General features: G+C 36.1%; 1 protein-coding gene across 2 annotated transcripts in view; it reads left to right on the top strand.

Moving 5' to 3' along the window:
- Positions 1-11,770, top strand: part of MTMR6 (myotubularin related protein 6) — a 43,402-nt gene extending 31,632 nt beyond the window's left edge. For both annotated transcript variants that reach the window (XM_032838291.1, XM_032838292.1), the window contains 7 exons: positions 507-616; positions 1,016-1,141; positions 3,955-4,004; positions 4,432-4,632; positions 6,554-6,685; positions 6,771-6,897; positions 9,513-11,770. In XM_032838291.1, coding sequence (XP_032694182.1) covers positions 507-616; positions 1,016-1,141; positions 3,955-4,004; positions 4,432-4,632; positions 6,554-6,685; positions 6,771-6,897; positions 9,513-9,773 — 1,007 coding nt within the window. In that variant the 3' untranslated portion in view covers positions 9,774-11,770. The remainder of the gene's footprint in view (positions 1-506; positions 617-1,015; positions 1,142-3,954; positions 4,005-4,431; positions 4,633-6,553; positions 6,686-6,770; positions 6,898-9,512) is intronic.
- Positions 11,771-14,788: the final 3,018 nt, after the last annotated feature.

The following is a 14,788-nucleotide window of genomic DNA, read 5'->3' as shown; positions in this document are numbered from 1 at the left end:
TCAGGCTCTCTGCTCGGTGGGGAGTCTGCTTTCTCCTCTCTCTCTGCCTGCCTCTCTGCCTACTTGTGATCTCTGTCTGTCAAATAAATAAATAAAATCTTTTTAAAAAATCTTAAAAAAAAAAAAAAAAAAGAAAGAGAGCGCGCAAGCCGGCAGAGTGGCAGGCAGAGGCAGAGAGAGAAGCAGGCTCCCTGCCGAGCAAGGAGCCTGATATGGGACTCGATCCCAGGATCTCGGGATCATGACCTGAGCCAAAGGCAGAGGCTTAGCCGTCTGAGCCACCCAGGTGTCCCGAGAGATTGGAGCTTTTTTTAAGCACAAGGAATGACAAAAAACAATGTACCTGAAAAATCCAATATTGAGGTCTTAATAGCATCTTTTCATTTATACAGGCTCTTTTTTTATTTTGTCCTCTTCCTCCCAATTTACTCACTTAAAGAGAACTTGAATAGGAGAAGTGGAGACTCTAGCCACATTCTAATGAAATGTTTTCTTCCCCTTCATAGTCAATGGTACCAAAGGGCTTTCTGTCAGTGATTTCTACTCTGGTTTGGAGAGCTCAGGATGGCTTCGCCATATCAAAGCTGTTATGGACGCTGCGATCTTCTTAGCCAAAGTAACTCTTCTTTGTTCATATTTTGTTTGGGGATTTGTAATGGTTAGGAAGGAATGAATTTATTCTCTTGGCTGCTGGTGCTGGTACCCTTTCCAGTCAGAGAACTTCTATGTTTTACCTCTTTAATGAGGCTTACTTTAATTTGAGTTTTAAAAGATCACATAGCACTTCATGTAAGGACTTAAAAAGAAATCACCAGACACTTGGAAACAACAATTTTGGTTTTGTTTTTTGTTTGTTTTGTGTTTTGGAAATTATGCTGTGACAGCATTATCATTGCAGTCCTTGCTCTTCTGTGTAATGCAATACTTGCTAGTGTAGTTTTTGAGTAAGTAGAATTTAACTGATGTGCCAGAAATGTATTCTGCTGTAATCTAAGTATGTGATCTTTCTTTTCAGGCAATAATGGTTGAAAATGCAAGTGTGTTGGTACATTGTTCTGATGGTTGGGATAGGACTTCCCAGGTTTGTTCCCTTGGCTCTCTTTTACTGGATTCCTACTACAGAACAATCAAAGGATTCATGGTAAGGAGTGGTTTGGCTAGACCAGTGATTCTCAAATAGGAGTGATTTTTGTCCTCCAGGAGACATTTGGCAATGTTAGGAGACAGTTTTGGTTGTTACTAAGAGAAGGGTGCAACTGGCACTTAGCTGGTAGGGGCCGGGATGCTGCTACTGTTCTGTACTACAGAGGTTAGCCCCCGCAACAAAGACCTAACTGGCCCAAAATGTGTGTAGTAGTTGTGGTTGAACAACCTTGAGTTAGACTGATTTCCGTTTGTGCCATCTGTTTGACAACAAGTTTTAAATTTAAAAGTTTTTTTTTTCTAAAATGTTATAATAGAAATATTCAGTATTTTCTCCTTCACTTTTTATCCAACAAATGTGATGTAAAACAAGGCACAAATAAGAGTACTTAAAAATTATGTTCTAGAGCAAACTTTGTTTAAAATGCCTTCGTTCGTTAATTATAATTACACATTAGGAAGCATGTTTTATATCCGAAGATTAAATTTCTAGTTGAATAGATTTTCTGCTTTGTGAAGCTAAAGCCCTGCCTCCTGTTTTTTGTCTGTCTTTTGACACATTATCAGATTAACTTATGTTTTCAAAATTTACATCTTAATTCATGGCAACTAAAGTAAGCGAAGAGATGGTAGAAAGTTTTCATTGGTTTAGAATAATGAAATGCAGTGCCATCTTAAAGCAGGGGAAGGTTTAACATCACCAGATCCCTTTCAGCACCGTTATTTGATGGCACTAACATACTGAGTCTTGGACAGGCTGAATGGAAGTGCCACTAATAAAATTATGTGCAGCTTACCATAGGAGTGGAAGATGAGGAATACTTTCTCTGCCATGTTTGGCTTTAATTGCTTGCTAGACATTCAAATGAGATCATGTAATAAATGCCCAGGGACAATGTGAGAGCTTCCCAGGCAAAAGGAACAGTGAGAACCAAAGCTCCATAGGCTGAATGCAGGTGATGTGTGATGGCTGGAGTTCAGGGTGTTAGAATGGGACACTTGGGAGCAGAAGGATATGGTGGTATGAAGGCTTCAGGAAGAGAAGACTGGAATTTGGCCTTTAACCTTTTCAGGTAGTGAGAGCCATTAAAGTACTTTAAATAGAGGAAACAGTAACTTGCTTGGATCTGCTTTGTAAAAAGACAGCTTGGTGTCCTAGGTGGAGGGTAGTAGAAATGGAGGCTGGGAGAACAGTGTAGAAACTGGTAAGATAACTCAGGAGAGAAAAGAGGGCCAGGAGTAAGGCCATACCACGTGAACGCAAGAGGTAATCGGCTCAACCTCCAGGGATGTTGAGAAAGTAGAATCAGTAAGAATTATTTCTGGTTTGGATATGGAAAAGAGAGGAGGCCTCTTCCAGGATGAATTAACATCTCTGGACTCAGTTGCTAGGATGGGTGTGCATTCTCTTGCTCCCTACTGAGAGAAGCAGAAGTCTAAATTCAGTGAGAAAGATACTGAGTTGAGTTTTAGATGTAGGTGTGTAGATAGGCCGAGAGCCTGCAGTAAAATCTAGAGCTCCAAGTCTGAAGACCACTTGTCTGTGGTCCAAGCCTGAAGACCACAGGTGTGGAAGTGGCAGAGCTAGGATTTGAGCCCATGCAACATGGTTCCAGATAACTGTATCTTTCTCTATCATTATATGGCCTTCTGGAAAGATTTACAACAAGGAGAAGCTAAAGGTGGCTGTTTTTTTAAATCCCTGGCAGTGAGTACTACCTCCCTTGCTCCTTTTGGGGTGACTTTCTCTGTCTTTTCATTTTGTCCAGTAGGAATTTAACCTCCCTGTCCAGAGTGTGCACAGCTGAAAGTAAAGATCATGTTGCCTCTCGGTGCATCTTTGATGAGTTTTCTCCTCTCCCCTTAGTTGTGGACTTTGTCCTGTCAGTCTTCTGGCCGATTTCTGGGTATTTAGGATGATTTGATAATTATCTATTGTGTTCAGCTGACAAGACCAGCCTAGGATCCACCTACTCTGCTGCCATCTAGCTTTCCCCCCAAAGGTGGCAGTTTTGACACTGTAAAGAATGTACTTGGTGATTATATAATGAAATTATGAGATACGTTAAATACTAAGCAGATATGTTGTATAAATTAGACTGAAAAAAATTAGAAGCCTATTACTTCAGTAGAGTTGTGACAGAGAAAACAGATAAAGACAGTCCATTCAAGAGGTTAGATATCACCATCTGAATTTGAATATACACTTTTTATTGGTGTTTTTATCATTCTTTTTCTGGTAAGTACTGTGTAAGTAATGTACAAGTAAGCCAAAAGGTTTAAAGGATACACCCCAGTCTACCACCCACAGCTAACACTGTTAACATTCTGATTTACATTTTCTTAGCCTTTTTCTATGCAGATATCATCATTAGACATACAGAAATGTAAATATGTTAGCACTTTATAACATGTAGTTTTCACTTAAAATATAATAAGTACAACCTAAATGATTTAAGTCAAAGGACTACTGTATTTCTTTTAAGTGTCATTTCTACTCTTTGTTATACCAATCCCTAATCCAAGGTCTTGCTATCTTTTGTCTATAATTACACAAAATGTAATAAGTACAACCTAAATGATTTAAGTCAAAGGACTACTGTATTTCTTTTAAGTGTCATTTCTACTCTTTGTTATACCAATCCCTAATCCAGGTTCTTGTTATCTTTTGCCTATAATTACACAAAAGTGTGTTTTGTTTGCAACCATAAGTTAAAAGTGTAAATGCTGTTAAGATAATAGGACTCAATCCATTTTAAACAGAAGAAATTGAAAGTAGTTGTAAAATGGATTTTGCTTTTTCTAATTAAGGTTTTAATAGAAAAGGATTGGATCTCTTTTGGACATAAGTTTTCAGAGAGGTGAGTCATAGTTTTACATTTATATATTTTGTAAAATTAGTAAAACCATTTTAGAGTGCCAAAATATTTCTGTTCTTCATGAACTTGAGTAGGTGAGAGTGCTATTGTTTGTTTGTTTGTTTTTGTATGAAAACTGATTCAGTGTTTTTCTGTGATTTCTTTCAATTCTCAGACCTTTGTTAATTATTGTGGCAGTTTATTACCTTCCTTTTTGTCTGGATTGTGGTACTTAGAAGGTAATAGACCCTTTAAAGTTGTGGTTGAAAACTCATAGATTTAAATTGTTTCAAATAAAAACATTATGCTTTTTTTATGACAGTAGATATTGTGTTTTAGGTTCGTGTGTGTGTGTTTAAATTTGACAATACCTGAATAATTGACTTCTTTCAGAGGCATTTTTAAAAGCTTGTACTTTCTGGGGGGCTAGGTGTGGCCATTTGGATGGTGACCCAAAGGAAGTCTCACCGGTGTTTACTCAGTTCTTGGAGTGTGTGTGGCATTTGACCGAACAGTTCCCACAAGCCTTTGAATTCAATGAAGCATTTCTTCTTCAGATCCATGAACATATTCATTCATGCCAGTTTGGAAACTTCCTTGGAAATTGTCAGAAGGAAAGAGAAGAGCTCAAGTAAGACAGTTGGCATAAAATGGGCTCGTTTTTCCTAATTGGTTGAAGTCTAACATAAATCATAGTGGAATATAATAAAATATCTTGGCAGTATATAATAGAACTTAATTTTATTGTAAAGATTTTATTGTCTGGTATTTCTGAAGCTAAGTACCCTCTATCCCTCATATCCTGAGGTTAATAGTAAAAACACATTTTTAAAATTTGTTTTGAAATGAAGCATACATACAGAAAAGTGATGTGGCATAAGTGTGAAGCTCAGTAAATCTGAAATTCATCCATCTATGTAACCAGCACCCAGAACAAGAAACCTTACCAACACCCTGGAAACCGCCATCCTACTCCTTTCTATTCTGAATATATATTTAGAACAGAAAAATCTTAACATTATTTCATTTCTTAGAAAGTATTGGTCACTGAGCTTTAAGGTTTGGTAAAGGATTTAAAAACTGTTGGTTTTAAGGTAAAATGAGGCCTTATAGTTTTCCTCACATTTCTAAGCAGATAATTCTTTGGGGAAAATAGATCTATGTTGGCTGTAGTGTGTCTGTCCCTGAGTTGGGTCGCATACCTCTTCTTTCCTAACCAGTCTTGGGGAGTAGAGGTTTCTGGCTAAATTTTGGTGCAAGGGAAATGTGGGGTAAGGCTGTGAGAAGTGATTAAATATAAATTTTTTTTAGGTTAGGTTTCTGAATTTAGATTTCTTAAAAGTCAATAAAGAGCAGTTAGAGATTCTTGAATGTCCAAGTGACATATTAGAGAAGCTAAATCTGGTAGTAGTTTGAAGACAGCCACATATTCTCAACTCTCAGCAGAGTTGAAGGCAGAACTGAGAGCACTTGGAAGATTCTAAAGATGTGGAAAGGGAATTACAAGTGGAACAAGAGTATGACAGAGGTGGACAAATCCAAGAGCATTCAGACTTTAGCTCTATGCTATAGTAAAGGACCAGAGGACTCTTTTTTTTTTTTTTTTAAGTTTATTTATTTATTTGACAGACAGAGATCACAAGTAGGCAGAGAGGCAGGCAGAGAGAGAGGAGGAAGCAGGTTTCCTGCTGAGTAGAAACCCTGATGCGGGGCTCGATCCCAGGACCCTGGGATCATGACCTGAGCCGAAGGCAGAGGCTTTAACCCACTGAGCCACCCAGGCGTCCCAGACCAGAGGACTCTTAAGAGTACAGAGCTCTTTTAGGAATAACTCTTCTCAGTCTGGGCCACACATCCTCTTCTAAAGGAAGATGATAATAAAAGCACTTATTTCCTAGTAGTTTTTCTCTTAAGAACTTATTTATTGGTCATCTTAGGGGTCATAGAAAAATGATCAAACTCCATTTTTCCCCATAATCCTATCTATTTTATGTTTATTTGGTAAATATACTATTTAAACCATTCTACCCTTTATCCATTTACTTCCCTTACTCTTAGAGTTGCAGTATGATTGGCATCTTTTTACTGTTGAATAACATTCTGATTTTTCCTAATTCCCTTTTTGCTACTCTCTCACACTTACATTTATCCCTGCTTTATTAATACATGTTACTACAACCCAGATATAGGGCTAAGAGAATGAGGCCAAAGAGTGATACACATGTCTGCTCTGTATACATGTGTATGGTGATTTGAAATAGGTATGAGACCGTGTTTATGAAACTATGTGAGTTGAAAGGAATCTCTTAATGTGTGTGTTTGTAAGAGAATGGTAGACCTGTGTTATGTTCAGAGAGACATGGTTTTATTTACTTCATGCTTATAACTGAAAGGAGAAAAGGGAGAATACACAATTCAGAGACAAGGTGAGGTTAGGTTGCAAAGAGAAGAAAAAATTAAAACTTAAACCTACTTGGGAAACAATTGCCTGATTTATAAAAATAAATATTATCATCTGTGGAAAAGATCTTCGTTTTTCTCATTACATTAAGGTTAAAGGAAAAGACTTACTCCCTGTGGCCATTTCTCCTGGATGACCAAAAGAAGTACTTAAATCCTCTCTACAGTTCCAAATCTCCGAAATTTGCAGTTTTGGAGCCAAATACAGTATCTTTCAATTTTAAGTAAGTTGGCATCATTGAGGTATTTATACTTGATTTTTCTCAAACACAATTTATTGAGTTGTTGTTTTTTGTTTTTGTCATAAAGGTTTTGGAGAAACATGTACCACCAATTTGATCGAACATTGCATCCTAGACAGTCCGTATTTAATGTAATTATGAATATGGATGAGCAAAATAAACAGTTAGAGAAAGATATTAAAGACTTAGAATCTGTAAGTATTCTGAAGCGTCTAATGTAATATACTTGGAATATTAAATTAGTGTATTTCCTATGCTCTCAGTGTAAATTTGTATATATAGAAACCTCATAAGTACATGACTGTTTCAAAATCAGATCTCCTCTGCTTTCAATAGGTTAGTTTGAATTGCTTTCCCTGAATTTTAACATTGAAGTATTCGAAGTACAGTTGACCCTTAAACAACATAGGTTTGAACTGCACAGGTCCACTTACAAGTGGATTTTTTTTGATAAATAGAGTACAGTACTGTAAACGTACTTATTTTCTCTTGTGATTTTCTTAGTAACATTTTTTTTCTCTCTCTTACTTTATTGTGAGAATACACATTAACACATACAACTTAAAAATATGTGTCAGTTCGGGCTCCCTGCTCAGCAGAGAGCCTGCTTCTCTCTCTCCCCCTCTCCCTGCCGCTTTGCTTACTTGTGCTCTCTCTCTAGCTCTCTGTCAAATAAACAAATAAAATATTAAAAAATATATATATATGTGTCAACTGACTGTTTATGCTATTGGTAAGGTTTCCAGTCAACAGTAGACTATTAGTAGTTATATTTTTGGGGCATCAGAAGTTATATGTGGATTTTTTATTGCATGAGGGGGTTGATTCCTCCAACCCTTGTGTTGTTCAGGGGTCAACTGTATAGAGAAAAGTAGAGATATGATCATAATAAATACCAGGGAAGCTACCACTAGCTTTGTAAGATTTTAACATTTATCGTACTCGCTTCAGATCTTTCATGTTTTTGTTTTAAGAAATGAAATATATTTGAAGAAATTTACCCCTCTATAGCCCTCCCCATCTACTTTGGGCTGAATTTGTTGTTAATTGTTCCTGTGCATATTTTTCTACTTCTGCTATATATGTTTTTATCCACAATTTATAATACTGTTTTGTGTGATTTGAAATATTTTTATTTTATATTGAAGTACAAAAGAATATATTTTTATAAGGTATAAAAGAGCAACAAATCATGAATGGCCATGTACCCCTCACCCAGCTTAAGGAACTGTTTTGAAACTATATAAAGATGGTTATATTGTCATGCTTCATTTTATCCATATTGTTTTGAAATTTATCCATGTTGATACATATAGCTTTAATTCATGTGTTTTATTAATAACTACTATATAACATTCTCTTATATGCATATATCACAGTCTGTTCAGCCTCTGCAGAACATTTAACTTGTTTTCAGTTTTAGATTTCCATGATAACAAAGGAAGTTGAATGATTTTTCAAATATTTCCAGGCCATTTCATTTTTCCTGTTCTCTGAATGGCCTATTCAAACTTCCACTCATTTTTCTGTTGGCATATTTGCCTTTTCCTTATTGATCTGTTAAAGTTCTTTGTATACCAGACGTTAATTCTCTGTTAGATATATATATAGATATAGATATATATAGATACATATCTATATATATATCACAAGTGGTTTTGTTCAGTTTGTTCTCGTCTTTTCGATGTTATGTACGGTGTGTTTTGTATAGATGTTATGACTTTTAATGCAGTCATATTGATCAGTCTTTATGTTTTATGCCTTCTTTTGTATCTTGTTTAAAAAGTTTCTCTCCACAGTAAGACTTTCTTGTAATTTTTTTCTCTGTCATCACATATGAACAAAAAGGATCAGTGAGTACATACTTTAAAAATCCTAGACAGTTGTATAACTCACTGTCATGTCTGCCTGTCAGGCAGGGCCGTTCCTTAGGGCCTTCCTTATCCATCTCTTGGATAAGAAGGTAATTAATGATTGCTTGAGGAAACGATAGGAGGGTTGTGTAAAAAGAGAAGCAGATCCAAGACATGGGTAAATATAGGCAGAGTGACCAGAAGTCAGTCCGAGGATTTGGAGAGCACGATACTCTGCCAAAGAATACTTTTTAAAATCTTAGATTGTGTTTGAAAACAAATTCTGTTGGGACACCTGGGTGGCTCAGTCAGTTGAGCGTCCAACTCTCGGTTTCGAATCAGGTCATGATCTCACAGTCATGAAATCAAGCCCTGAGTTGGGCTCTGCGCTCAGTGGGGAGTCTGCTTGAGATTCTCTCTCTTCCTCTGCCTCTGCCCCTCCCCTGCTCTCCTGCTCTCTTTCTCTAAAAAATATATAAATAAATCTTTAAAAAAAATAAAAAATTTAAAAATATTTTAAAATTCTGTTGTGTTCTAAAGCTGGTTATGTTCACCTAACAAATCACTGTAAGAAAACCATGTAAGAAAGTTCTTTAGGTAAGTAAGTGTGTGTTTGCTATATTATACAACTATGATTCAGGGTGAAGTCTCATATACCTTTCTTTTATTATAAAATACTGCCTTTTTATACTTCCTAGGTAATCTGTGCCTTTTTTAAATATCAAGACTTAATGATCTTTTGCAGTCAAGCATAATAACCATTTCCCACTGTAAAAGTTGTAAACAGGATTCTCAACCATCTTACTCTTCTGCAGCAGACTTTATTTCTTGAGATTTAACTTTGTATTCATAAAGAGAGAACATTTATAAAAGCATGGTTTCTTCTTTCATCTAAGCTATGTTGAACATATAATGTGTGTAATTAGTGATTGTTTTCTAATTTGGATTTGTTCTAGAAAATTAAACAATGTAAAAACAAGCAAACAGATGGAATGCTCACCAAGGAGTTACTACATTCAGTTCATCCTGAATCACCTACCCTCAAAAGTTCCTTGTGTTTTAAGGAGCAGACTCTGTTGCCTGTGAATCATGCTCTTCGAACTATAGAGGGCAGCAACCCAGCAGATAATCGTTACAGTGAATACGCTGAAGAGTTCTCCAAGTCGGAACCTGGTGTGGTTAGCTTGGAGTATGGTGTGGCCAGAATGACCTGTTAGATCCGTAGCGTATTTTCTGGACTGACTGTAATGCGAGAAGTGGATTCTTGTGAGAATGATCTGTGCACATGACCAAAAGGAATTTGTCAAGTAATGATCTTAGAGCTTAATAGTTGAAGAAAGGGTAATAACTGCTCTTGTGAGAGAAACAAGTCAGTTTAATTGCATTTCCAGCAGAGAATGACTTTCAGTTCTTTAAGAAATGAGTGGTGGTGGCAGATTCATTCAAAACACAATTTGTACTGTATACTAGTGAATTGACATTTCTGTATGATTTATATGTTAAAATTACAGCCACACATGAATAACCTTCCTTAACTATAATTGTCAGGAAACAAAACTCGACAAAGTACTCCCTTACTTAATAATTGACATGGCATGTACTTTTGATTATATAACTCAGTAACTATGGGTATTTACATATTTTGCCTATTAGTAATGTTAACGTTGAAGTGCCATAAAAAATACTCTAAGAAAGCCTTAAAATCTTGGTTTATTCTTTACCCTTAAGTTTTATAGCTAAGAGCAGGTTTTGGTTTTTTGGGTTTTTTTTTCTTTTGGTCAGCCTTGTTTTATTTGGAAAGAATTGCAACGTCATTACTGCGGGGGCTGCATGCTACAACACTCCTGTGGAAACAGATGTGCATGTACATTGTTAAGTTCATGGTCAGCTGCTCCCACGTCCATATTCAAAATTAACGAAACTGAAGGTTTTATTCTGATTACAGTTTATGCAGTACTACCTTTGATGACATCATTTACAACTTAGATTATTGATCTCTTGAATATGTACAAACCTATTTGAGTATCTTTTATGTATGGATTACTGCATCCTTTTAATTCTGACTTTGTGGCTTCAGTTGGCTTTATTCTTTGGATAACTGTGTAACTTTAAAAAGCTAAGGCTCTAAAACTGTTCTTAGACGCAATGAAGAGTGTGTGTGTATACACACACACATACTGTTTATCTCTCAGTAAGTTGCTCTTCCTAGAACAAACTCAGTTTCCCCCAAATTTGGGGGTTAAAAAAGGGAAGTACTAATAGTTTAGATGTTGCTTGGTTGCATGAATTTTAAAGCAGCCATTTCTATGTGGAACATTTTTTTCTTCTCCATTAACGTAGGAATAAAAAAGGAAAATTAAGAATAGCCTAGTACAAAGTTAATGTTTAGCAAAAACAACTTAAATGCTAGGAAAAGTTTCATTTTGCCATGTTAAATTAACTGTTCTGTGTGCTAGTAACATATCTTTAAATGACAAAAAAAAAAAAAAAAAGGCAAAAAAACCCCAAACCAAACCAACAATTCACATGCAATTGATGGTATCACCCAGCTGGCTTTAAAATTGAAGGTTTCAGTAACATGACTGGCAAGAGGTATGATTCAGGGGTAGTAGGAAACCTGGGTAGAATCCCTAATGCTTCTCTTTACTGTACTTATATCTATTATATTAGTTTTGAGCATAAATATCTTTTTCAAATGGAAAAAAAGCTTTATTGTATGAGAACTTAACTAATTGTTTATTTTTCCAATGCTTTTGTGTAATGTATTATGTAATAAGAAAAATACTTCTTTTTAAACAGTAACAGAAATGTACCATAAAATATAGTTTGTGATTTAGCCAAGCCTATTTCCATACTTAAGCACTGGGACAGGAATCTTAATCTTTGTGACCACAAAGGGAAACTTTTGTGCCTTGTTACTTGGTTCTAGTTACTGATTATGGTTGTAGAATCTTCCATGGCAGACTTCTTATATTCAAGTGTTTTTTTTGTTGTTGTTCTTTAGTATCTTCAACTTCAGGCATATACATGTGTGTTTATGTGCTCACACATGGACTGAGAAGTCAGTTAACATCTTAAGTGACCTACGGGGTATATGTTGGCAAAAAGCGGATTATGTATATGTCTTATAAAAATTTATGTTCAGTGTATTTGGGAATGTATAGCATGTAAATTATTACATATTATTTAAAGGTAATTAAATGTTCATATTTTACTTTGGATGTTTTTCTTTAAAAAAAAAAAAAAACAAATGGGATCAAGTTGTGATTGGTTTTTTTCTTTCCTCACTTAGGCAAATGGACCTGCACATTATACTAATCATAACACTATAAGGTTTAAGCAAGTCATTTTCCAAAAGGTTGACAATGTTAATAAGTAACAACATATATAAAAGTAATTTCAAAAAAAAAATTACCAAAATATTAAAATAGGCATAGTGGGCTAAAAGGTACAGCAGATATAGTTGATAATGTCACTTAATTTTGGTGGAAGGCAGTGTCCAGTGAATATATATACATGTAATTCAAGGTAAAATGTAGATTGGGAGATAAACATGATGAAGGCGGCAGATCGGGAGATAAACATGATGAAGAAAATGACTTTCAGGAAAGAGTTTATATGGAAGTGTTTTTGAAAGGTTAGCTAGGCCAGAAGTAGCTCAGGGAACCCTAACTAAATAAAGATGGAGGGAAGTCTTTTGTTGTTGTTGTTGTTGTTTAAGTTCTCTTTACTTGGTAGAGTAGCAGGGCAGGGGGGGTAGTATCAGGGATTCCCCCCTTTTTTCTTTAAAGACTCTTTTTTTTTTTAAGAGAAGTTTTAAGTTCACCACAAAATTGAGAGGAAGGTCCAGAAATTTCTTATATACCCCACCAGAGTAGTACATTTGTTAAAATTGATGAACCTGCACTAATACATCATATTCACCCCAAGTCCATAGTTTACCTTAGGGTTCATTCTTGTTATTGTATATTCTGTGGGTTTTGGACACTGTGTAATGACATTTATAGAATCATACAGGGTATTTTTCATGGCCCCCAAATCCACTGTGCTCTGCCTATTAATCCCACCCTATCCCCAAGCCCCGTGCAACCACTGATCTTTATATTGTCTCCATGGTTTTACCATTTCTAGAGTGTCACGTAGTAGGGATCATATAGTGTATGGCCTTTCAGATCAATGTCTTTTACTTAATAAATGCATATCAGGTTCTCTGTTTTTTCATGTCCTGATAGCTCATTCATTTTTTAGTACTGAGTAATATACCAATGTCTGGATGTACATTGCATTGTCAGGATGAATAGTTTGTTCATTCACCTATTGTAGGACACCTGGCTTGCTTCCAAGTTACAGCAAATGTGCATAAAGTTGGCTTTAAATATCTGTGTGCAGGTTTTTGTGTGGATAAAAGTTTTTGGCTCCTTTGGGTAGATACCAAGGAGTGTAATCACTGGTTGTATGTAGTAAGAGCATGTTTAATTTTGTAAGAAACTGCCACACTGTCTTCCAAAGTAGTTGCTCCATTTCCCACAAGCAATGAATGAGAGTTCCTGTTGTTTCACATCCTCACCAGTGCTCAGTGTTGCCAGCATTCTGCATTTTGGTCACTCAAATAGCCTTTTCTGACCTCTTCCCCCCACCGCCACCCAGGTCAGTTTGAGAGTACTGAAAAGTTTTCAGTTGGCATTCTAAGTTGGATGAAATTCTGTTCATTTGCAAAACTATTGAGAGCAGTTACAGGCTTGGTAGAGTAGTGGTATTGATCCATTTTTATTGGCCAAGTTTTAGCTATTTTGTTGGCGTTTTCATGCAGTAGTTCCAAATGGCATTAACATGTTTTGGTTAGTTAAAATGTAGAACCTATTTTTAAAAATACATATCTATAAGCTTTAGAAATCTGGCTCTAGAAAAAGACCAACTGTAATCTAAAATCATTGAATATCTGAAGAACAGCAAATATACCATATTAGTCTTCTAAGAAAATAAAACACTAATTTCTGCTGTTTGTATAAACACATGAGTACTACTCTAGTTATTTCTAAGCAAGTAAAATACCCTTTGCACAGCAACTTTTGTAAAATAGTAGAATGGGTAACTGAAAGCAACTTCAGAAGCGTTTGCATTTAACAAGATTTTGGAGATTCTGTTGCAGAAGGTAGAAGAATCACACTCTAAACCACCTACCCCAATCAGTAAGCATTCCTCTTGTTCTTAAAGGAAATGCACAATTACTCCTGTATGAAGAACAGTAGCTCGGGGGCATCAAACTTACAAAACAGCTACACAACAGGGTAAGAAATAAACCTTTGTTTTAGGCCACTGAGAGTCTGGGTTCTTCGTTACTGTAGCATAACCTAGTTCATCCTGAATGATGAAACCATTAGCACACCTAAGAAGTTAATAATCATCTGATTTCATCTAAAATCCAGTCTTTCATTGACTCCAGATGGCCTTTTCCTTATTTTTGCACTCCTATCCAGTTAAGGGTCCTGTAGCTTGTAGCTCTTGAGTCTCTTCTCAAACAGTCCCCTCACCTTCCTTTGCACTGATGTCTTGAACCAGACCAGCTATAGACTATCTTACCACTTCCTGCTTTTTCCTAGCTGTTTTCTCATGGTATAGTTTAACTTGTTCCTCTATCTTCTGTACCTTCGGTAAAGTAGGCATTATATGAGATTCAGATCAAGCATTTTAGGGAAGATGCTTTGGACTTCATATTGAATTACTCAGGAGAGTATGATATCAGGCTGTTCCACTATTTTGATGATAAGTTGGATCACTTGGTTGATGTCTCCTTATAAAGGGACATTTTTTTCCCCCTTTGCACTTAGCAAATGGTCCGCCAGGTATTTTAACATTAAAATGAATAACCCATTCCCTACCAACCTGCCCACTGATAATATTTGCCTGAATCAGCATTTTATTATGGTGATTTTATTTATTTTTTTAAGATTTTATTTATTTATTTGACAGAAAGAAACACAGCAAGAGAGGGAACACAAGCAGGGTGGGTCGGAGAGGGAGAAGCAGGCTTCCCACTGAGCAGGGAGCTGGATGCGGAGCTCAATCCCAGGACCCTGGGATCATGACCTGAGCTGAAGGCAGATACTTAATGACTGAGGCATCCAGGCACCCCATCATTATGGTGATTTTCTAATTTGTCTTTTGTTTTACATTTATTTGATGGTATTCTTTAAAGAAGTGTTTTCATTCATCCAATCTGAAAATTCCTCTG

The sequence above is a fragment of the Lontra canadensis genome, unplaced genomic scaffold, assembly GCF_010015895.1.
Source record: "Lontra canadensis isolate GAN:19392208 unplaced genomic scaffold, GSC_riverotter_1.0 scaffold103, whole genome shotgun sequence".
Classification (NCBI taxonomy): Eukaryota; Metazoa; Chordata; class Mammalia; order Carnivora; family Mustelidae; genus Lontra; species Lontra canadensis.
This window is presented reverse-complemented; position numbering and strand designations above follow the sequence as displayed.